The sequence below is a fragment of the Alligator mississippiensis genome, chromosome 5 (genome assembly GCF_030867095.1).
Source record: "Alligator mississippiensis isolate rAllMis1 chromosome 5, rAllMis1, whole genome shotgun sequence".
NCBI classification, from domain to species: domain Eukaryota; kingdom Metazoa; phylum Chordata; order Crocodylia; family Alligatoridae; genus Alligator; species Alligator mississippiensis.
The window spans coordinates 126,962,057-126,988,004 of record NC_081828.1 but is presented as its reverse complement, the minus strand read 5'-3'; the positions used below and the strand labels follow the sequence as shown (position 1 = coordinate 126,988,004).

Sequence of the window (25,948 nt, the reverse complement as noted above, 5' to 3'; positions counted from 1 at the left end):
TACCTTCCCTTGGAGATTTACCCTAACAAGAATGTTTTATCCCAGCCTTGTTCCCTTCCAGAGTATTAATGGATCAAATAAAATGAAGTCCAGATTTAAACTACTGTAGGAATTAAGTTTGGCTTAGTAAAACTGAGCCCTGATTATAGGTTTTACTTTGGTTTGGTAATCCTTTTAGCCACTCTCCCACTGTGCAGAACATACTGCTGCAGAGAATATATGGCTAGACATCTTTACGGTAAGGGTGATCAGAATCTATAATAGACTTCCCAAGCAGGTGGTGCAGTCACCAACCTTGGAAGTCTACAAGAGGAGACTAGACAGACACTTTGCTGAGATCATTTGATCTCAGCAGTATTCCTGCCCAGAGTAGGAGGGGTTGGACTCTATGATCTTTCAAGGTCCCTTCCAGCCCTTAATTTCTATGACCTCTTTGAAATCTCTACAAAAATCATACTGGACCGCAACGCCATTTTGGCAAACTGCAGTGGCCAGCTTTATTACAGAACAGGGGTGGTCAACCAGAAGCACATGTGCCACAAGTGGCATGGGCAGTCTCTGTGTGTGACATGCAGATCAGGGAGGGATAAGGCATGACAGTTGTAGATAAAACAGGAAGCAGAGCAGCAGATTGGGTAAAGGAAGGGGATCGGAGGGGCACACTGGGAGGTTACAGGGCTAATTTGTGGGAGGTCTGGCAAAAAGGTTGCCTTCCACTATAACGGAACAATTTAAAAAACTGGAATTGTCAAAAATATCTTCAAATTGTAGTTAAGAAAAGTGCACTGTGTATCAGCTAGGCAGAGAGCATTGTAGGAATCATTCTCATGCAGAAAAATCTGCTTTTCTCATCAATAACTAATTCTCAAATATTTATCTCTGAGAGTCCTTACCCTAATTGTAATTCATATTGCAGTTACAGAAAAAATAAAAGGATAGACATTAGAATCTCATCAAAACAGGGACTGTAAGGAAACATTCTAGATCCAGGTTTGCTGCATTTTGTTCCTGGACTGGAAAGGTTCTACTCTTAGGAGGAAACGGATTAGAAAGAAAATGGTTTGGTGAAGTAAGCTGTACAATCCAAAAACGGGAAATGATCCATATAATTGTGAAGAAAGTTCTTCTATGTCCATTTAGTATTCACCCCCAGGCACACAAGTTATGGATTTAAGTACTTTTTAAAATTTGCTAGCTTATGAAATATTTAAACATGATAATATGAATGATAATAAAAGAAGAAGATTAAGGACGAGTAGTGACTGGATAGATGTGGTGAGTTGTGCTCACCACAATTAAGAAGTGATGAGTCTGTGATGAGATATATAAATAATTAGTAGCATAATTTAAAAGCAATTCTTTTTAAAATGTGCCCAAATGTCTGTGGCATTAAGGTTCTGAATATCATGAGAGTCGCGTGCTATCCATGGGCAATTTCACTGACCAGAGATTTTGACCCTGTCATCAGCAAGAAGCTTGAAGACCAAGGAAGCAATCAAGGTATTTAGTTCTTGATGGAAAGCAGCTACTTGAGATCTTCTTTAAACAAAAGACCTAATATGATTAGACTTATTCCACAAGGTCCTCAGGATGAAAATTCCAAAAAACCCACTGACATAAAGAGTACCCAAGGAAGAATTTAATTATTAGAAAATTTTTAAAAGCCCTCTCAAATAAAGCTCTTCATCATTCACTTTATATGTGGGGAAACGTCAACCTGACAATAGCAGAAGTGCTCCTTAGCTAAAGGTGAAGTAAGAAACAACAAAATGCCAGACTCTTCAGCCTTGAGCTTTACCTTGTCGCCGCCGACTATTTAGTTTCCTAAAGCAGGTGCCCTCAACAAGTCGATTAAGACGTTGCTGCTTGATCAGCTCCAAGATTTCAGGCTGAATCTTCTCTTTTAGCTCCCTGGGAAGCGGGGGAAGGGAAGGGGAAGAAAAACCACACACTTATTAGATTTATGCATGTAACGCTTTCTTTTCACTCAGAGATATTCGTGAGACATTTCATTTCCATCCATCTCATTTCTGGGAAGGTCCAAAGAGAGGAGGAGTCATGCAGTTTTACTCTAGAAACGAGTTGTTTTAGGGAGCGAAATCTGACTCTCAAATAGAGCACTGAATGGTAGTCACGATTCCTATGTTCTGTCCCCTTTTGCTACTAAGTTGGTAAATGGCTTAAGGCAACCTATTTGTGTCTTAGTTCATCCATGAAATACCACTTATTACCGTACCTCCAAAAGGCACTGTGAGGCAAATAAGTGCTACTTCTTAATAAGAGTATTATGAAGCCTAGTTGATTGATTGATATCCAGGGATGCAATGTTCTCTGCAGATGCATCATATCATCATTAGTTAGTAGAAGAGAAAACAGCTAGTGCCAAACATACTCAGAACCAGCATTTCTAATGTTAGCTCAGATGAAGTAACAGCTGATGTCATTTGATTACTTTTATTTCTGTATCACTCTACAATTTCCTATTGCATGGTTTTTGTGGGAAAATTCCTAAAGCTTTGAAACTTGCCAGGCATCCAAACTGTCTAGTGCACAGGCACACACAAACCCACAGTGTATTCAGAAATGATATTACTGTATACACTGTCAAATTAATGCATTTCTTTCATCCTGGTCTTGACAAATGGGCTCAATGTTTCAAGCACCAGGTGGAAAATACATGCATCTCGCATTGAAAGTTGGTTTTATATGCTACCATGAGGATTCACAGGTGTCTGAATTCATCAGTTATACCCTCACTTAGATTCATGAAAAATATGTAAAGGACAGGTTTAAACATCAATGTGGCAGCAAATCTAGTAAGATTAACATGTAACTGAAAGTGTAGAGGGTCGATAAAATATGAAGTGTGTCAGGCCCATAATTTTAGATTGCTGTGTCAATACGTAATACCAAAATCATTCTGTCTGAAAGTATTTCCTAGTGATCAACACTCATAGACATAGAAGCAATGCTATTCCAGAGGTAAAGCAAAATTCTGTTGGAAAACACCGGATGTTCATTTAGTGCCTCAACTGTCACATTCTTCATTTATAAAAACCTACATGGAAATATTTGCAAGGTTTTTGCATAAAGATTGTAGCCTTAATTAGACATGTCAAGGGCATTTGGACACATGCATGCCCTGCAGTGCTGGACACTATTAAAAGCACCTGGTGCTGTGGCGCATGCATTTGTATAAATGGCGAAATACGCATTAGCACTGAGAAAATGGCGGTGGCACGCTTTTGAACTAAAATACATCAAAGGTGTTTTAGTTCAAAAGTGCACTGCCACCATTTTCTGTGCGCTGATGCGCATTTCGCTGTTTATACAAATGCATGCGATGCAGCGCCAAGCGCATCAGCTTGCTTGCTTTGCAGACTCAACAAATCTGCAGATTCAATTTCTGGCGCGTCAGAGGGGACAAAGGTATGTGTTTAAATGCTCATCGTAACTAAGGGCTGTGGTGGCTGCCAGCTGATTTTCCATGCAGATCACAGGGCCAGCAGCCATTTTCACAGGCCAAGCACAGTGGGGTCCCCTTACACCTCTGACTGGTAGAGAGGCCCCAGTGGTCCTGTTCCTTGCCACTGATTGGCTGCAAGGCTGTCTGTCATACAGCCCCACCCCTCACTGATAATTGGTGGAGAGGGGCAGGGCCATATGACAGACAGACCTTGCAGCCAATCAGCGGCATGTGGTGAAGGGTGGCAGGCATCTCCAGAGGGAGCCAGCATTTTATTTTTGGTAAGTTGGGTTTGTTTTTTTTTTCCCCACAGAGCCTGAAAAGTGTGAAGCCTGCATTCACAAAGCCTGCCTGAAATCGTGGTATCTGTGAAAACCACAATTTCAGTAAGTCCCTAGACATAACACTCTCAGGTAGCAGTAAAATGTTCATGCATTAAAATGCTCAAGGACTGTAGTTCTTGATATCTAATTCACTTCTGTGTATCAGTCAAATATCAAGCAACTATTATAGCTATAAAAACACAATACCTTTAGAAAATGTATTACAAGAATTCTGCTTATTTTCAAATACTATAGATTTTTCATGGAGGGCAACTCTACGTGTGCAGGTAAAGGCACGGTGGGATCTAATGCATGATCCACACAATCATACTCCTGACATGGTACACGTATTATAATAGCAGCAATTCTTACTTAGTCAATGCCAGAAACATTTTTGCAAGTTATTTCATGGAACACAGTCCTTGCTTTTAACAACTTATAGCTTAAATATACAGTGGCCACATCTACACGAGACACTTACTGAGCTCATTACTACTGCGCACTAGCGTATGAACCATGATGCGATGGTACTGTAGTAATGCACTACTGCACAGTAAGTGTCACTAGGCAATTGTGCCAGGATACTACTACACGGTAATGCCAGTTACTGCACAGTCATTTAGTACTTGGTTATGTAAGTACTAAATGACTGTACAGTAACAACTGTGCAGTTGGCATCTCATGTAGACACACCTACTGAGCAGAAAAAAGACCACAGCATCACAGAAGAACAGAGCTGGAAGCAATCTCACGAAGTTACCTAATCTAACTGCCAGCTTAAGGAAGGATCATTCTTGTCTACATCATTCCAGTTAAGCATTTGCCTACCTTGAAGGCAGATAGGAACGTGAGGTGCTTCCCTAGCTCCATTCTAATGCCCGCTCTTCCCCTCTTAGGCACCCACCCACTGTCATGCTATTGGGTCTTAAAGAATCAGGCTCCAAGTCTTCTTATGCAACACTTTTCCATAGTCAAAGACATCCATCTCACCATCAGGAATGTTTAATTCTGTTAAATGACATAAAATTGGCCGGGGCATTTGAAGCATTAGATTTTTTTCAAGTCCTACCAAAGGCAGTGGCAGATGATGGAGTTCTATTTATACCTTGTAGGTTTGGATCAAAACCCAAAGGAGTTGGCACAAGCACTAACAGGTAAAGCTCATGGTGCCTTATTTACAAAACACATTTGGAAAATGACAAGCAAACAGGGCACAATCATTTACAAAATGCTTTTCTGAAACTGCTATTCACTATTATTCCTGTAAAGGTGGGAGAGAGAGAAATTGACATAAAGAGGCATAAGAGACCAAACAGGTTTTAAAATTTTTCTTGCTCTTGATTTCTATTGCATTTCAGTGATTTAATAATTGCAGGAGTTAATGTATCAAAAAGACTTGCACACTTGAGGGAACCAAGTCATATGTTATTACTAACTTTTCTCTTTCTTCTCATAGGCCTCAGCACTCAAGGGACAACCGTGGGATCAGCTACTTGATTTTGAGAAATCTACCTTAACTCCTCAGAATTTTGAGGATAATTTTTACAAAATTATTTTTAAAATGACTGAAATAATGGAATTTTTTTTTCATTTTCATTTGTCCCTGGCCTTGTACCCTTCCAATTCATAGTTCAAATACATTCATGCTTTCTGGAGTGAGACATTTTATATTTAATGTAAATCATTATAATGCAATTTGAAAGTAATCCCAAAGCAACTTTGATCTGTTTTTCTCCTTTATGTTCTTGGCTCCTATCCTATCTGCTAATGCCTCCTGAAACTATTGCTACTTTTTAGCCTTGTTGAAAATGCTTAAAAATTAAAGCATTTCACAAAGCCAAATCCCTCCAACTATTCCCCCTATTCTGCTGCCTCACATACAACTCTCCTGAAGAGACAAACTCTCTCTGCACCACTCAAGCTTTCTCTTAAACATCATCATCTTACCCATTATTTGTCCAACTCTATCTTTATTTAATGTATCAAAGAAATGACCTGGTTCTTTGCAGGCTAGGACAATTCCCAGTGGAACGGGATACTTTTTCACTGACATTCAAAATGGGTTGGTAATTTTCTCTGTGTAGCTTGGAGGCTGTGGCATTCAAAACCGATCACACTCAAACAAACTGGGTCCTGAATTTATTGTTTGGCCCCAAAATGGAAATAGATAAGCCTTCAGCTCAAATATTGAAACAAGACTGTGATCTTTGGGAAAGCAGTTACTTGATGCTGGGTTATTATAAAACACATGAGCCCAAATGAAAAATCCTCATCATCCATGGCAGCTTGTTCCTGGCAGCTCCTCCTCAGTTCTGGAACTTCCTCCCCCTTGAGGCCTACTAATGCCCAAGCCAGGATACCTTCCAGATGTAAGACTTTTCTATTTGGGCAGGTGTTTAGCAAGCCAGGCTAAGCTTGGGGGAGTTCAAGGGGGTTTAGTTTTATATTTTATTTTAGTCTTCTTTTTAAAAAAAATAAATTATTATGTTCACTTACTGTAAACTACTCTGAGCCTTTGTTGGGAAGGGAGGTATATAAATCTAAAAAATAAATAATGTGGCCACTCCAAACCAAAACTCAGACCAAGGGAGAGTTCTTTAGTTCAAAATTTTGAAGAACTGTAACTTCTGTATGCCATATGGACAACACCAGCAAGAAGGGCTTAGGTAATGTATTGCTCCCATCTATTAGCTACATTCTAATGCAGCATTCAACAAGGCTCAAGGGGTGCCTGTCAATGTGCTGCGAGGCTGCTACAATGTGCTGTAATTAATTAATTGGTAATTAACATGCTCCAGCAGACTCGATTAATCGAGTCTGCTGGAGTGTGGTAATTACTGCTCTCCCGCCAGTATCTGCATCTTGTGAATCAGCGCCCCCACACTTCAAAATGGTGGCAGGGGAGTGTGAACTAAAACTTATCGAACGAGCTTTAGTTCAAGTGCCTCTGCCATTATTTTGAAGTGCAGGGATGAGATGAGATGAGATGAGATGAGATGAGATGAGATGAGATGAGATGTTGTGGCACCTTGGAGCCACTCTAATTAAAGCACCCCTTCATTTTCCCCCCCCATCATGTGTAAAAGTACCCAAGAGTTTTAAATTGTTGTGTACAATTTCTTTCAGCGTATCTGTAAGTCTTCTAGATCTCTGTGATGAAGCAAAGTTTCCTTTTGTATAGTCACACTCTCTTTTGCATACAATGGATTCATGATTCTGTTACTTGCATCCTTTGTGGCATCTAAATAATCTGTGAGAGCTCACTACATGAAACTGAGTTAAAACTGAAAGAACTATTTTTATTCACTATTAAGACAAAAATGATCAGGAATGTAGGCAAAAAATTAAGTTGTCATTAATGTATCTGTGATTGTTTAAACACTTTTAGCCTTTGCCCTGGATCCGAGATGAGTCTCTCATATTTCCACAGCTTTTAATTGCTTGTGTTAAGACATGAATTCATCACATTTTGTGGAAGTGTGTTTTTTTTTTTTGCTGTGACAACAGTTATTTATACTGATATTTGGAATGGGATACCTTGCAGGCAATGACAAGTTTCACTCCCCTACGAAGGGCTCAAAGTGAATATAAATAGTTGGTATCACTGCTAGATACTTGACTCACATGGGAAATGAGGAAAGCAAGAAAAAGCAAGAAGCTTTGGTGACAGGCTTAGTATTACTGTGCTGCTCTGAACCAACTCAGTACTAGCAGAGAGTGGTAAATAATTGCTATGAAGTATAGAGACACAAAATTGAGAGTAGCCATTTAGAGGTGAGCTCTTAATTGATGCATTATTATGCATGGCATCAGTTCTAATTGAGTTTTACATCCTATCACTCTATTATATTGCAAACATAAAAGAAACATTCTCCCTTTGATCCTGAGTAGCATTATTAATTTAAATTTGTGAGTCTGTTTGACTTGTGCTTTCACCATTCCCCCCTGAGAAAAGTGTCCCTGGAGTAGGCATTAATTCCTCTTTTAGAGGAAGAAACTAAACCATTCTTGAATCCTAACACCTTTGAATTTCAGAGTGACAGAACTGAAACGCTCGGATCCAAGTTCATCCCCAAAGGTTCAAGGTCAGGGTTGGATGTGTTCTAATGTCCTGTTCAGTTCCAAAAGTGCCAAACATATCATGACACTTCAGCTGCAGTTGTTGGCTCTCTCACAGTTTTCCCAAAAAGGCTTCTTCTAGTTTTAGTCAAAAGAGCATGGTATGTGTGCACCACTGAATCTGAACCTGTCTTGTGTCACCGACGCATCCTCAAGACTTACCTCAACTGAGAGCCAACCACTACCTTCATGGCTCACCTCTAATATTTTCACATATAACGGAGTCTAGGGCATTTTTAGAAATCAACTGACGCTATAACAGAGATAGACCAGAGGAAAAGAGTGGCACACCAAATATCTTCTGAATTTGATATGAAGTCACCTAGATATAAAGAACTTTGCCTTGTTAACACAAAAGAAAAAGAGCACCATCCTCAAGACACAAAAGCACATACATTTTATGGATCCAATCTGTATTGGTGCTATGGCTCTGGGCTTTACTTTGCCTGGCTCAGAGTAGTGACATTTTGAATCTTAAAGGGGCATTGGACAGAAGACAAAATTTCATCTGAAAAAATGTGCACACAGCCACACAAAGCCTCAAAATGTCAAAGTATTGTTTGATACAAACAAGTCATGCTGGGCCCCATAGGGATTCACTGAATCTGTTTTAACTGAACTCAAAAGAAACAGTAGTGGTTCCCTGCAGAAGACAGCGCATGACTTCAAGCAGCTGCTATGCCAATGTTTTTTGAGCCCTGTTCCCTCGACAGTTTTTCCCCCAGTTCTCCCTGAAGATCTCACAAATGTCATTCACATTTGTTAGTCCTTCCATGCAAGAAGTGACTAGGGGAGAAGAAAGCACTTACAGAATTGGACGAGACTGGAAATCTTCCTGGTTCATTCTCTCAGACTGACGGATTTTCAAAATTTCTGTGTAACTTAGATTCTGAAGTTTACTTTTGAATTGGTCCAGAGAGCTAGGCTTGGTAGTGAGCGCTCTCATTATTTGTTCCTTCACCACCTGCATTACCTGTGGATGAAAATGAGAGTATTATTGTTTCATTTTGTTTTTCCCCCCTACCATGTTCTAGCACATGTTGTAATTAGGTACCCCTTGGTACAAAAAAATAAAAACAATTATCAAACTAGTTACAGAAGAAATTTTGGTAGGTACCACTGTCAGAAAATCAGCTGATCTCTAACTGGGATTGTTACATGCTAGCAACAGAGGTTTATCTCCACTAAAATAAACAGCCCTGTTGGAGAACCCATTTACAATAACCCTTCTTCCTGATATAATTAATATAGGATTGCCACTGTCTTTGAGTACCTGGCTGCACCTCTGCTCTGCTTAGTCCAAGTCTTGTTTTGGAGCAAGATGAGCAAAATGGCTAGGTCTCTTCTATATTATGAGACAGACTATGTTTTAATAATGTAAACAAGTGAACAGCTGAACTGGATGCCCCAGCATAGGTGTCACTGTAGAAAAGCGGAAGAGTGAATAAGAGTCTCTTCCTGCCGTGTGCCAACGGAGGCTGGGGATTTCTTCTGAAAATCTGAATAGAACTGAAATGCAACAGTATAAAGGGTTGGGAGTCTGGAGTTGGCCATTTACCAGGAAAGCTCCCATAGTTCTTTGGAGTTTAAGGTTGCTCTCCTTGGAAGAGAATGATGTCATAATCTGACAAATGTAGTCCCCCATTTCACTCCTTGTTGTATACAGGAAGGGGAGCAGTTGGCTCTATATGTTACAGATATGTAAACATTATTGTTTGCTTTTCATTCCAATTTTCACTCGCTTTTTCTTTCTCAGGACACCCTTAGCCCGTGTATCACTGGTCTTCACATGATCCCAGACATCAGTTACTCATTCTTAAGCAGCATTACTACAATTTGCAATGAAGGAAATATCCCTACTAACAAGGGATATAAATCAGGAGAGAGAGATCAATTTGCTAGGGTTATTATAGGATTGCTTTTTAAGCAATACCATAAACAATGCAGAGTAAAGAATTAGAATGAAGGATGCCTGGGTAACAGCAATGCATCTGCACATTAATTATTATACCTAGAGAAAACTGCTGAGAAACAGTTAACTAAGGGAGTCTATTTGGCATCAGTTCAACTCAATATATATGAGATGGCTCTCTCTTCCCCTCTCTCACTCTCTACTTGCTTCCTCAGTTCTGGTGCAAATTATATACTTTGAAAGGTTTTTTTTTCTGATTCAGTCTTTTGGTTGGGTGAAGAAGTGGTTTATCAGATTTAAAAAGACTTTTCTTCCCTCACAACCAAAGCAGGCTAGTAAGCGGGAGGAGAAAATAGTAACATTCAGCTCAGATCAAAGCAGGTCTGTGATAGAAATTAACAGCTAGGAAAAGAGAGAACAGAAATAATTTTTGAACTGTCCTCCCCTCCTTTTCTTTTATTCTTTGATATTCACTATGTTTCTAAAAATGAAAGCCTGATTTTGTGCAGTTTGAAAACTTTTCTTTTCCTAAGCACGTGTGTGAGTGTGTGTGTATTATTGCTGTATCAACCATGAACACTGTCATTGTCTGTGCTATATCTTTGACTTTCATTTCCTGAGATGCCATCTTCCTTTTAGATATGATCTAGGCACCCATCCTAGTTTTGCTGCCATTTCCAGAAAGCATAAATGCACCCTCCTGAGCTTCTTTCAATCATTTATTTCTAAAAAATAATGCTCTTTGTTTCTTTTAATGCTCTCACTTCCACCATACAGAAATTCTCTCTTTTTTTTAAGCCCTCCTTCTAAACTAGCCTACCTCACTCAGAGGAATACCTTGCTTTAAGAATATACTTATGGAATAAGATCCATCTCTTTGTTAGCACATTTGGCAAATCTGGGTGATGCTCATTTGGTTTTGAATATTAAGGGATTGAACAAAAGCCAATTAGAGTTGAGGAGAGTTCATCAGGCTTTAGATCAGGTTCTGAAGAATTTATGAATGTAATGAAAGAAACATCCAGGGAAGTTTAGCAAAAGAAATGCCTCAGAAACAGGCAATGCTGCTTATTAGACAAACCAGATGTTTTCAATTCTTTCTGGCTTCGTCCTTTTCTCTCTTGGTGTCTGTTCAGCAATAATTGGAAGTCAGAAAAAAATTATTGCCCAAACTCACCACTTTGGGGATGGGGCCTTGGGGCTGACCTTTATTTATCAGATTGTTGCAGAATTCAGCTGTTTAACTTTTAAAATCTCAGAAAGAACATGATTCTAAAATATTACACTCAATTTAGGTTGCTGCAACTGGTGTACATTCAGCCTATGGTTATCAACTCTGAACACAGCATCATGGAGTGGCCAATCTTAAAGTAGATGTTTAAAGGTAGGTATCTAGAACAGCCTGCTTATATTGAAGTGCTCAGCATCCTTAATAATTACACTGATGTGAAGCAAGTATAAAGTTAAGCATGCATGAAAGGGCTTGCAGGATCTGAGACTTAGTTGCTTGAATGAAGATTTATATAAAGAACTAGACCAAATTTTAACTGTGATTGCCATATATGTGTACAGGTAGGGGTCCCTTAAAAAAAAAATCAACAAAATCAACCCTTACCCATCTTCTATTTTGGAGGACTGCAAGCTAAAATTCTTCTTTTTTTTTTTTTTGGTCTACCTTCTACAGCCTTAAGAGACTATGCTGTATATTTGATTAAAAGAAGGCAGATTGGTCCAGGTTCTGTAAGTCTGGAGAGCTTTCATTTATCCCTTTATATATTTTGCCATGGCATCCATTTAAAATCTCACCCTCCCACTCCCCTATTCACTCTAGCAGTTGTAATGCAAACAGTGTGCGTTGTTCTCCAACGCTGTAATTTTGAAAGCCATTCAGAGGGGAATTGTTAAAGAATTACCTAGTCTATAATTTCCTCGCTGTGACACTTCTTGTCCCAATGGCAGAAGGTGGGAGAATCAACAGGCATGCCTTAAACCTAGTGCATGCTGTAGCAAAGCTACTGGGGCAATTGCTTTCCTTCAGTGTTTGTTCTAGTCAATAGTGCTTAACTAGTTGGCCTAAGCATCAAAGCTCCTGCTTGAGTTGAGTTTCCTTAGCACTGGAAACCACTGCCAAGAATTTATCATATGCTCAAAATCTCTTCAGCTGAATGCCAGCACCTGATTACCATAGATCAACACATCTATAAACGAGGCCTTTTTTTCCTCAGCATTGTTAGACATTAATCTTATACACAGTGTTTTTAAACGCATTCTATTTTAATTAGTCTAGCTGCTAGAACAGAAGTTGAGAGGGCATGTTTACTCATTTTTTGACCTTTTTCTTTGATTTTTTTCCCCAGTCTGATGCCCATTTATGTGGTAAGGAAGAATTAAGGGTTGAGTGTTCTGCTAAAGGTGGGCAGGTTAACTGAGATTATTCAGAGCCATAGAAATATGCATCTTCTTCTAATACAAAAGATAAAGAGCACAGTGACTTAAGAACAGTTGTTTGCCTGCAATAAGATGGGTATACATTTCATTTTTACCTACCATATAAGTAAGGCAGCAAACACCATGAACTCTGAATGCATACCTATCTTTTTAGCTACCTTCAAGTATATTCACACTGGCCCTCATCTCTATAATGAGACATTTGGATTATTTCTATCTCCCTAGCACTCTTTCCCTATCTTTTTCTCTTGTGCTCTCTTTCTGTGTCTCCTTACTCTCTTATCACTTGCCATACAAACTGTTAACATATGTAAAATCAAGATGATCTCTTTCAAGACAGATCAAAACTTAATACTTAGGCTCTACAATATGCAGACAAATAAGCTAAGGAGTCAATTTTCAGCACTGAAGTTTATTCATGCAACTAAATTTAGGCTACTAAGCAACCGGCTGTGAAGCCTGAAAGACACGGGAAAACTCAAATGACAGTTATCAACATTTTGTTTGCAACATAAAGCATAAACATTCAATCACACTCATGATACCACCCTATACTGGTGTAGTCCATCTCATGTCCATACTGGGATTGCTTTGCACTGATTAGGAAGGATGAAGGTGATCTTTGACATCTGTCATTGCTTGCAAACTTCTTCAAGTTTATAGCTGAAAAGTCACCCCAATTATATCCCCCTTCATATATGACCCTACAGAATCCCTCACCTACAGAAGTGGCTCTCAGCATGTTTCTATCCTGATGTGGTAGCAATACATCTGGGGTATGCTGGCTAGAGCTGGACTCTATGCCCACCTATTTACCTCCTCCAGTGCTGTAGCAAGGGGGGTGGGTGGGTGAGCAGGGCAACTGCCCCGGATGCTGAAGCAAAAGAGCACCAAGAGGTGTTGCGTAGCCAGGCAGGGTGTGGGATGGAGCTGTGAGCAGCTCGTTTTGGGGGGGGGGGGGGGCGGCACAGGGTTGCGGGAAGGGCAGCTCCTGCCACCGTGTGCATTCCTGGGCAAGCATAGGGGGACGTGTACCCACTGGATCTGTGTGTGGGGTGAAGGTGGGCTGCCTCTGCAGGCTTTGCCCTGGGTGCCAAACTTTGTTGCTACGGCACTGACCTCCTCTACGGTATCCCCCTCTTTGCAGAATATCTATGTCCTTCCCCTCCCCCCACACAAACTTCCTTCCTCCTCTAGGGATGCCATCCATCTCTGGCTCTGTAACCCCATCTGCAACTATTTACCTGTATAAATACAGGTAGTATAAATACAGTTTACATGTCCCACTGTGATGAACCTTCCATAGTTTAGGACAGGAAGGGTAACAGTCAGTGCTCTGGGTGTGATGGGAGCCCCCGATTTCTACTAGTGGCTACCCAACAATCAGTGCAGTGGTGGTGGTGGGGAAATGACAACAACAATACTATGGGCGCTTTCAGTAATTTGAATGGGAAAAGTCTGTGTGGTTTTCCTGAATATAAATAAGGTATATATCAAATTATGAGCCTGTGTGAAAACAGCAAGCTTAATTCAATCCTAGTTTTGTTCAGAAAGCAAGAACACTCCAAAGGGCTAATGTCCTAGCATGCTATGAACCCCAGGCCGCAGGCTGCACAAACCCAACCCATGTTGCCGTTCGAGAAGCATCTGTGCTCTAGGAGCCCATTTCTGGTGTGTGGGAGAGGTGGGAAGCTTTAAGCTGCATTAACACATTTTTCCCCTAGCTAAATAGCCTTTCTAGAAAAAGAGCAGGAGAAAGAATATATTTTAATGATATTTTCTCAATAATGCACACCTATTGAGCCCATTTATCTGAATGATCCTCAAAACAGTCCACTCATTTTTTAAGAAAGGAAATTAAAAGAAATTAGAAGAAAAAGAAAACACTGAGAATGAGCATGCTGATTTCAGTTCTTTTGTTTAAAACTGTAGTGGAACTGAGAATAAGATTTTAGAAGGAAATAGCCAAAACTGCCTTAATGGAGAGCACTTGCTGATGAAAAATAAAGCCATAAAGAAAAATCTAATTCTTAAGAAAAAGGTGCTGACTACACAAACAACCTGCAAAAATCCTTTATTGAAAACTTTACATGTTTAAAATGTGCAGCTAGTGATTCAAGACATTTTTTAGGCCATTTTGAAGAGTGAATTGTTTTCAATAAATCTCCTGTTACATTTTTAGAGTATTGAGAATAATCATCCTGACACTTCAAGGTCCTTGGAAAATAATGATACTTTTCTTTTTCCTTCCCTACCTCCTCCTATTGCCTCCTGTTGCAGTTTGTGATTTCACCCTCCTAGCCCCATTTTACCATATCTTCCCACATTAGAATAATTTTCAATATAATTTAATACAAGCCCATCTCCCACAAAGAATGTTAATCTTGGCGCATGTCTGGTTAGTGACAAAATAACTCATACTGTACTATAAGCACTACATGTTATAATACCTTTTCTGAAAGTGCCAAGAAGTAGTTTCCAGTAATCTTGACTATTCCAGAACAGAAGTATAGTAACTAGGACAATGTGGGCAAAAAAGAGATTTCTATCTCAGTAAGAATGTATAGAGCCCCAGGAAAGCTAAATGTATTTCAGAATATGTTGTTTCAGTGGTATAGTTGTTAAACAGGAAGTTTTAAGAGATCCTGGCTCATATAACCCTCCAACACATTTTTTTCTTATAATTTATATTAGAATTTAAATTTCATTTTTAATAAAGGTTTTAGCTCTTCTGCTTGGGAAGACCATGATCTTCCCAGTATGAACCAAATAGGTGTTATCTCTAAGTCTGCAGGCAAGCAAACTGAAACAAGGAGCTTGAGAAGGTTGCATCTCCATATATCCTGATGTGACACTGATATCAACATTGTCAATTATTCCAGTAGTGCTTGTTATAGCAGAAACATTCACTGTGCATAAGCACATTTGATGGTGGTAGAGATACAAATAGGTGGGTCTGGGAGCCAGAAGATGGGATAGCTAACTTCCCTAAGAAGGCTGTCCCACCTTCTTTACCTTTTGCTATCCCCTACTAATTGCTGCTTTCCTAGGCCTGCTGGGAAGCTGGACAGGACATAGAATTTTTGGGGACAGGAGGAGTGAGATTACTCAGAGACTAGAAGAAGATAGAGAATAAAAGATCCAATCCATTTCTCCTGCACTGTGGGCAGGGATGAGGCGACTCTCTGTCTAAGCACCCTAAAGAAGATATTAGGGGCTATCCTGTGCTAAGTTTAAAAAATGGGAAGCAGAAAGGCTGAGAAGTGGAGGGCAGATGAGTGAATGAGAACTTGAGCATTCTTGGTGGAGGTAAAGCAGGAGTTCAATTCCCTAGAAACATTCCAAAACAGCTCTGCATGTAATTGTATTCATTCTGTAAATACAGTTGAGAGGAAATGGATCATTAGTTGTTGCACTCGGGCACATTATAGCTCTGCACTACTTTACATCTGCAGGCAAAGGAAAGAGAGTCTGTTGGGAGCTGAACATGTGACTAGTCAGTTTTACATTTTCCAAAGTAGCTATCAGAAGTACACCCTGCTTACTGCACTGATTAATTTCCCTTGGTGATGCACATCTACCTGTGTATCCTGACAGATCTGTGCCAGTTCTCCCTGAGATCTCCAATCTGTTTATATTTTTGGTCAACCCAGGTCAGGAATTAGGGGTCTATTAATAAAAATGTTTTGGGCCTATACCGATGGCCGATTTTCAAGGAGCCATGCTGGCTGATACTGATCCGATTCTGATATGCAGCTGGGCAGCTTGGAGACCAATGCTGGGCTGATAAGTCTGGTGTGGGGGAAAGGGTGGGGGGTGCTGGGCCTGGCTGCCAAATATGGCCTGCAGAGCCATATTATCCAGCTTGTTTTACTATGGCAATTAACACTGCACCATTTCCCCACTGTCAAATTTCAGGACCTGCAGGGAGCCTTCTGCAGCAAGTCACACCATGGTCAGATCCAGCATGCAGGGCCGTGCCATGGTTGGATCGTACCTGTGGACCAACCCCACAAGCTGACCCCATGGCTGGACCAGGCTCATGGACTAGCCTTGTACCATTCATCTAGTCTGTGGAACCAGATAGTTTAGACCAGTGGTGCTCAACCTATTTGTAAAAGCTTAAGGAACAACCCCCATGCCCAACTACCAGGGTGTAATGACCAGAACTTCAAAAACACATTTGACTTGTCATAGCTTAAACAGGCAGATGAGGGCACGGTCTCAGACTAATCTGAATATCATCTGAACACCACTTCTTTAATTCAACTTTGAGTTAAATACAAATTACTGACAGATGAGAAACATCTTTCCTGATAGTTAACATTCGCAGAAGCAGACCAATATTTGACCAACAAATGCAAGTTAAATCAGTTTCCTTTCTGTGCATCATGCCCTTGGGCAACAAAGCAAGAGATGACTTCTGCATGACAAAGCTTTTCAGCCCAAGTAAAATTATGTGCAAAGTTAATGTGACAGTTTCTGTAAACTTGCTTGTTAGTTAATTGAAGTCTTAGGTCAGCCAACATTACATTATTTCCCCCAACATCTGACAATATCCCCTTAGCAAAATAAAACATGCACAAATCATTTGAGAGTGGCATTTAATTTAGAGCTTTCACAAACAAAATGTGCTGAGCTACTCAAACAATTTTTAAGAGAACAAGAGGAATAAAAATAGAAAGTGAGAGTGAAAGGACTATGAAGCTTTAGTCATGCTTTAATGCAATAATTAACATACTAACAAAGCACAAGTCTGAATTATAATAGAAAAGAACACAAATAGGCAGGTCAAACATGACTGGGAAGGAATATCTGTATTCTGTCTACATCAGAATTCACATACATGTTAATTAGCATAAATTTTAAAAATAATTAAAAGTTCACTGGAAAACCGAGTACAGGTATTACGGAAAGGAAGAAGAACAGCAAAGGAGATAAAAAAAATAAATGCTAGGCAGGTCTTTCCATTGCACATTGGACAGTTTTAGAGGACTAGTGATGAACAGAACAGACTAGAAGTTATAAAATTCATCCGGGTCTTTTTCTACATGGGGAACTGGAAGGCAGATGCCAAGAAATTCATTAAAAAAATGCATCAGGGCCTGCAGAGTCTCTCTCTTTCTGGTACAGAGACTATTTAGTATATCTGGGAAAAAAAACCTTAAAAAGGAATTAAATTTTGTAGACTAGAATTCTGGATAGTCATATTCCTCCTCATTTATCTAAGACGTGAAATCAAGGTCCCGACCCCTTGTATTCATAAAAAATTCCGCTGCCCTTTCTGCAAAGGTAAGCATGACCCCAGCATCCTAATCAAATTCCAATTAAGATAACTGCACTGGGCCATATAGAATTACATCTGCCTTCAGTGGGTCTGAATTTGTGCCAGTATTTGTCTATCTGATATTCTGTTTCAATCGTTTGAATCAGATATACACACTCTTCCTTTCCCTTCCTAAAAACGATTGCCTGGTACACAACGCCTGCCACTTTTCATAGGTAGCTATGTTGTAGTGGGAATTGCCCACATAAGGAAAGCTCTGTGAATGTGATGGCATAATACGATAATGGTTAAGGATGTATGGAATATAGCCGCTAACACAAGTTATCTGAAATGGCAGTGCCCAGGTCACAAGGGAATGCAAGGAAGGTTTCTTGCCCTGCTGAGTTTTTCTCTCTTCCTCCTTTTCTACTCTGTTAACCGTCTTCCCCCAAATCAAACTAACCTTTAAGTACTCCCCTGTGTCGACAATGAAGTCTATCTCTATTTGAGCAGCAAATTCTACAGCTCTAATGACCTACTTATTCCCCTGACTATAGCAGACATATTAATACAAGAAATGTAATGGACATCAAGATCAAACTTATGGAATCCCATGCATTGTGGCTGAGATTTGTTAGCTGACCTGGATAAAGGCTCTTCATAAGAAGATTCTCATTATGGGCATAAATGGAATCTCAGACAAACCTTCACATTGATAATATCCTATGTTGGCTTCACACAAACAATAGTACCAGCCCCCCTGCTCTTAGCTCCATCACTTTATACCATAAGGAAGTAGTGAATACAGATGTTCAGGAAGCAGACTTTTTATCATGGGGGATTTTCTATATTTTTACATTTGTTTTTGCCCTGAAATGAGATGAAATACTGAACACGTTTACAGACCAGTAATTTCCAAAACATTTTAGTACAGAAATGTTGAAATGAAACAGTTTGTCAATTTTAACCAAAAAGAGATCTTTCGTTTCGAGAGAATTAGAAACAGCCCTTTTCCTTTCAAATTATCCCATAGTAATATAATTATAAAAAATCATGAATATAGACGCATGTAAAAAATGGCCTTTGGGGGAGTGGGAAGAGACAAAACTTCATAGTTCATCAGGAAAAGCTTTTGGTAAAATAACTGTGAACAGTTCATCTAATGAATTGTAAACACATAGCTCTAACACTACCCAACCACAAAAGGAATTTTTAAATTTTAATTTACATGAAAAAGGAGAAGAAAATGACAAGGATGAGTTGGTATTCTACATTTATGTTTCCTGGACACTGTTAATGACCCTCGCTTTTTTTTTTTTTTTTTTTTAAATAAGCAGAGAAAACTTTCAATTATGCATCTTATAGAGTTTATCAGAGGGACCCAGTCCTCTGTTCTGTGTACACACAACAAGAGACTTTTTGGATAAATGCCAGGAATATTCAGCTGACATAAATTGGTGTTGCTCCATTGAATTCAATGAAATACAGCAATTTCTGTCATTTGAGGACCTAGCCCCTGTTTTAGAAATTATGTAGTCAAGGATCTGCAAAGATGTACTATTTATCTGCATAAACTTGTGTTTATTATGCAAGATAATATATGCCATACTAATTCTTAGGCAAACACTTATTTCAATATTCAGATCACCAAAGAGAAGTACTGAGTTTTATAATATATCTACAGACTATCAACTTGGTAACACTCATTAGATTAACAACTGGATGTTTTAAATTGCAGATGTATCGATGATATCTAAAGGTCCAGTCAGTGCTGGAAAAATAATAATGAAAAACAGTTACACAAATTAATTAAATAATTTGGGAAAATATGTGAAGCAGGAAATACATTAAACTCATTCTGACTTGCTAGATCTTCACGGTGCCTGTAAAAGGATTTTGCAAATTACTGACTTGACAAATTGCAATAAGCACCTTCAGAACCATTACAGACCAGAATCTGAATCCAGCTGCTTCCCATGTCCAATATGCTTATGTGCTAGGAAGAATTATTTTAATTGAAATTAAAAATAGTCTTAACCAATAATCATAATAAAGCTACTTTGGGGCAGGAACTAATAATTTTGTTTTACTCTGTTTGTATGTCAAGTACAATGCGATCTTTGTCCTCAGCTGGAACACCCTAGCACTTGTATCTGTAATACAAGTAATAAAATGCACATTATTTCTTTTTTGCTTGTGCATCCTGGAACTCAAAGCAGGAGCACAGCAAACAAAGCTCTTCTCTGGGCTATTTTCAGAAGGGGAAATAAAAACAATTACAAATTTACCATGCCCTGCTACCAAAACTGCCTTAACTCTCATGGTTTAAAATGCAAGACTTCTGCGTTTGACTGCTAAGGAGATAGGAACTCTTCTTAGACAAAAGGAATATCACTTAAGACCCACATATAACACAAGGAAATTACCAACCCAGAATGATAGGTGCTACTGATTCAGCATACAGTTAATAACTAGAGGAACTGCCAGATATCTATACCCAAAGGTGCATAGGTTCTTTGGTGCAACTGACAATAATCTGTGAGTCTCATAAATTAGAGCTGGAATGGATATATTAAACTGCTAAATTTATTGCCTTTTAGGACAGGAAATACTTCCCCAGAAGAGGGCATGACATATAATAGAGCTGATACAACATACACACTAAGCAAAAGGCCAGTAAATAGCAGTCAGTTTAAATTTTCTCCCAGTGGTCAGTACCTTCACTAGATTATGTTACACTCAGCTCTAAGCATCTAAAAGTATAACTTTTCCCCTTTCAAGCACTACACCCCCAGGCCAGGTCCTAAGGACCTTAGATTTTTTGTCTCACTTATGCATACCTTTCACAGAAATCAGTGGCAATTTGCCCAAAGGAGGCTTGAAAAAATATTACCCTTTGGACACTAATTCATTTTCCATTAGTGATTTAAATGCACCAACAATACACATACATACTCGCACACACAGCATTCCATCCTGAGTTGAGAACTTTTAAAATAATGCTACATCTTGGAACCAATTGTGGAGTTGCAGATGGCTGGACTGAAGGGTTTATAATCTAGGTGCTGAAAGACCCTTAACTATGGTAATCTGAATGGCATTACTGTAATAAAGTCGTTGTACTTTGTCCATGTTGTTGTAAATCTTGACATCTAATAAGCCTACTGCCTTCCTTTTCTATAACTTTGTGGTGACTTGCTGTGCATCTTGGGGAAGAAAAAAAATCTTTTCAGAATTAATTGCAAGCCGTTTGTTTTCCTTTAAAAGGATACTGTCAATTTCTGTAGGCTCCAAAATGTAGCAATTAAAAAAAAAAAAGAAAATTCAGTCATTCTAAAAATCCCCTAATACCTCAAGATGTGATTAATCAGTGGATTTTATTTTCTATAAACTCTCCTGAGCCCACAGTGATCCAAAAAGCACATGCTGTGCTATAGTTAGATACATCCCATGCGCGCACACACACACACTGTGCCTCAGGCACACGGATTTCAATATGGGGAGGTGGGGAACTGGGGCCAAGTGAATTGAACTAGTATTCCTGTTCCTTCAAATCATTAACTGTGTTGAGAATTGGCAACATGGTCAAGAGCACGTGATGTGGTGAAACCTGTGGGTCCACAACACTGATCTACTGCTTGTCCCTAGAGGATATTAAATAGAAAAAGGGAATTTACATGGGGCAGGGAATAAGGTGCAATCAGCGCAACCAATGCTGCCTGGCAGAAGTATGTGGAGTTCTGGTACAAGCAGTAGAAGAAAGTCAAGGGGAGACACTGAGTCTTGGACAGAAGGATGCTGAAACATATATGGGGAAAAAAAAATTACACATATTGTGAGTGGACAGTTGAGAATGGTATATTTTGGAAGTGATGAAGTAGAAGAGATTCAGCATGAAACAGCTGATAGGTAGTGGGAGCTGCATGGGAGTGAGCAAGTGGGAGGTAAAATTTAAGCAAGGGCTGAAACAAGCAGAATATGCAAGAGTGCCCTGGGTGAGGCTAACATTTGACCGTACAATCATCAGAATGTGAAATGACAGCCAGCAGCAGTTTTATGAATATTGATCTTTTAAAAACTACTCCAGACTTCAGAAATGCAGCAACTGTATCAAACCAAAGATGAGTGAGATGTTAGCAGACAGGTGAGGGTGTTTTTTGGGGTTTTGGGGTTTTTTTTTTTTCAATCTCTGCTTTTCTCCAAAAGTTTTGAATCAGTATTTTTTTTTTATTAGTTCTCATTCTAATTCCATCCAGCAGAGGGCAGAAACTTGCATTCATGTGTCTACCCAGACACGCGCAGACGAACAGGCAGGTTCCTTGTGATATTAGCTATGGTAGTGGTTGTTTGGTAGGTAACGCACGCACACACGCACGCACATACTGTTTTTTTTTTATTGTCTTCCATTTTTTCCATTGCTTATTAGACTTCCTCTTCTTTCTCTTTTTGGAATTAAGAAGTGCTTCCACGAACATACAAGAATGATACCAAATATCATAGCCTGAACCACGCATGGAAACATATAACTTTATATTTCAAGGAAGATACATACAGGAGAAACTCTTACAAGGGAAGCATTATAGTATGATGGAGAAAAATAACAGAGCACTGCAAGACACTGTCTGACAGCTGTGAACTGGGAAAATAGCCAAAGGACACATCAGAGAAGGGGAGTGAGAATCAAACTGGTTATTTTACAAAAGTGTAAGCTAAGAAGCCAGAAGAGAAGGGGAGGTGGGAAACACAGCTGCCTGAAGACAGAAGGAACTGGAGCTCACAGCTGCACCTGCTCCTCTTTGGGGAAGTGTTACTGGCAGCTGGTGAGAGGAGGAGAAATATCCAATGTCATTTCACCTGCCATTCGCAGCCATGTCAAGCAGCCCAGTCTGCAAAAGACTAAATTTGCCTGCAAGCATCTACTTCCTGCAAATTGCTTCTTTTGGGAAAGGGAGAGAGGCTTATAATGTGTGTATGCACATACATGTGCATTTGTGCACACAAGCACTATAAATGGGTTTCAGTGATTTATAGGGACAAATAAACATGTTATCTGGTTCAGAGAGAGAGAAGACAGGTATGAGCACAAAACTCAGACTACTCCGTGGCTTGTGGTTTATCAGTTCTGTAAGGAGATTCAAACAACTTTCCTTTCCCCTCAATGCATCGTTAATCATTGCCAAACTAAATATGATCTTAGCACGGTTTGTGGTACAGCTCACTGCCATTACCTAATAAACAAACAAGAATGATGGTTGTTGGAGAGACAGCATGCAGGGAACAGTAGTCAATGAATTCAGTATTACACTTTTTGATCTGGGGAAAGTAACAGGCTGCTGTTGCTTGAGTCAGTACAGCTGACTTCACTATCCAGATCCCACATTAAAAAATAAAAAGGCTCAGGTATTTTCTGCATTTAGAGGAGAGAGAGAATTTGGTTCACTTAGGGCAGGGATGGGCAGTTATTTCAGCTGGCAGGCCACTTAAATTTTGGTGAGCTGTTGAGAGCCGCACACACAAAATCTTTCAGAAGCTATCATTTCAACAAATCATATACTAAAAATCAAACATCTACTCTAACATATTTTAATTTTATTTCAAAAAATATTTTCTGTTCTGGTTTATGTTTTTTGAGTAGTGTATATAGAAGTGATTGCATAATAGCTCAAAATAAACTCTTACTCTTGTGCATTGTGTGTGGGGGGCAGCTTGTGCGTTAGGTCCTGGGAGCCAGCTGGGGGAGGGGAGGCAGGGGTTGGGTGCAACAGAGCTCACTTGGGCAGTACAGGTGTAAGTGTGCTCCACCCCCACCCCACTCACACACATCCATATTGTGGTTGCCCCCATGGTGCTCTGCATGGGGACAATCTCCATTTGTTCCCACCCCAGCCCTGGCCCTGACCAGGACACACAGCTTCCTGGCAGGACTGCCTTCCCCCTTCACTCAGCCACCCATAGGTGCTGGGTAGGTGAAGTAGGTGAAAGGCAGCTGGGAATTGAAGCTGGAGCCCCATGTGCTGAGGCAGGAACCACGTGGCTGCAGCTTCCCCCCTGCCCGCCACTGCTTCCTCGCGTTACCTACTGCCCAGAGCAGCACAGCAGAGGCAGGAGGAGGTGAGGGAAGCCAAGCAGTACCTGGGAGGCTGTGGCAGCAGCGGGAGCAGCCCTGCTTGAAAGCTGTGCATGCTGGCCAAGGCCAGGATCCTCTGATGGGAGTAAGGCGCAGCCTGCCCTGGGTTGGAGCAGGCAAAGCTCAACCCCATGCAGAGTGCCATGGGGGTAGCCGTGGGCCAGATCCAATTAATTGGTGGGCACCTGCCCATGGGCCAGATCCAATCAGTTGGTAGGCTGGATCCGGTCAGCAGGATGTATTTTGCCCACCCCTGGCTTAGGGACACATTCATCTTGGCGCTTCATAAGGCATCATCTGCATTGTGAAAAGGCTGCTATGGGCTCTGTTGTTGTAAGCTATGAGCACTTGAAGGGGGACTCTCAGCATCCCCATCACCAAACAAACAAACAGTGATACTCAGGATAGGGCACTTGCCTGGGAACTCAGGCCATCTGAGTTTAATGGTTGCCTTTGTCACACTGAATTTTAAAACCTCAGGCAAATTACTTAAACTCGCTACTCTATCTGCAACATGGAGAGAACATGCTCCCACCCACTGTCCAGCTCGTCTCATCAGCAGTCCCTCAAATTGAAGATGATCTTTCCCATGGTTCATTGATGGGTCTCAAGGTGATTTAAGAGTCCAGTCTTTGAGCCATGGATCCATCTGCAGAAGTTGCAAGTCTTTCTACAGCAGAGAGTAGGCTGTAGGCTGGGACTTCTCTCCTTTTGCTTCCTTTGTCCTCTCTTCTCTGCTTGGAGAGCAAGATGTTTGACCTTGTAGTAGGCTCTGCCACTTGGTTGAGGTTGCAGTGTCACTGGAGTCAGTTAGCAGACAGCTTCTCCCAGCTCTTGATGTCAGCATCCACTTTCTCAAGGTATGCCTTCAACATGTCCTTGCAGCATTTCCTCTGGCCACTATGAAATCTCAGGTCACAACTAAAGTCACAGTAGAGCAGTTGTTTAGGGAGTCAGGCATCCCCACACAATGTCTGGTCCAGCAAAGTTGGTGCTTGAGGATCACAGACCAATGGTGCTAACACTGGCTTCAGCAAGGATGCTGGCATTTGTGCAGCGATCTTCCCATTTGATGTAGAGGATTGTCTGGAGATATCATTGGCATGCCTTGTCTGTTTGGCTTGTAATCTTTTGAGGGCAGGGATGTCTGTTATGATGTTCACGCACAGTGCTTAGCACCAAAGACCCAAGCACTTTATATGGTTGAGGCCTCTAAATGTTATCATAATGAAAATCACATGTAAGAAATTACTATAGGACTGTCTATGACTAGCCTACAAAGAGCAATGTAGGTGGCAGCATGAAGATGGGTGAAGGGTCATATGATCCATGATTATACATAATCCTTGCAGACAGTTGAAAGAATTTGTACTGCATCTCTGCTCCTTCATGCTAGTTTTGAGGAGGTGCCTCTCTGTTACTGTTATTGTGAATAAAGTCCAATCATTTGGACTCTGAACAGTGAGATAGTTCCTCCCTTCATGAATTTGATACACGCTTGGAAGAAATGTGGATCAATTCTGACTATAAACTCACACAAAAGAACAAAAATAGCAACAGGCTGCCTATACCTACTTTACTTTACTTGTGCCTTTTTGAGTCAGAGGGTCTGGTAATAACAGAAGAGGACTGGCATTTGGGGTTTCTTGAGTTCTCTTTGTTCTCACTTTGCAACTTTGGAAAAGTAGCTTGCAGCTACTCCACACTTCCCTCTACCCCTCAGTAAAATGAATATACCATATTTACTTGAATACAAGATGAAGTTTTTCCCCAAATCCCTCTGTCACCTCCTCTCTCAGCCTGTTCATTAGATTAGCGGGGTTGAGCCAGACCAGGATGCCCTGTGCCTTACCTGCATATAAGTTTTTGGAGAGTCTTAAGATTCATTATAAGAACATGAAGTTCCAGTTATGTGTGGGGCCTAATTAGCATGTGGATCCTTTGTGGGGGAGTATCTGAAGTACACGCACACACTGAGCAGTGCTGAGCTGCAGGGTCACCATCACTTGAAACACTTTGACTCTGCTGGGGTCCAGCCCAACAAACTATATGGTAAATTATGAGCCTTTTGGCTTCAAGTTTCTACTATGTATAAGTAGGAACAAAAGTGTTGCTTAAAAACATGTTTATTGGGTACCTGTGCTAAAACTTGCAGCAGTTTCCAAAAAAGGTAAAATGCATCAATTCTGGACGAACTAAGTCTATCAGTACCCACAGGAATTTGCCTATATGCAAATGACCACAGGCATGTTTATTTCAAAGTCATTGTTTTCAAATTTTCCCCTCA

At 40.3% G+C, this 25,948-nt stretch overlaps 1 protein-coding gene across 7 annotated transcripts in view; it reads right to left on the bottom strand.

Annotated features, from left to right (window-relative positions):
- The window catches only part of ELMO1 (engulfment and cell motility 1), a 464,393-nt gene that overhangs the window by 28,218 nt on the left and 410,227 nt on the right, over positions 1-25,948 (bottom strand). For all 7 annotated transcript variants that reach the window (XM_019483404.2, XM_019483406.2, XM_019483405.2 and 4 more), the window contains 2 exons: positions 8,718-8,881; positions 1,799-1,911 (listed from right to left, as the gene is read on the bottom strand). In XM_019483404.2, coding sequence (XP_019338949.1) covers positions 1,799-1,911; positions 8,718-8,881 — 277 coding nt within the window. The remainder of the gene's footprint in view (positions 1-1,798; positions 1,912-8,717; positions 8,882-25,948) is intronic.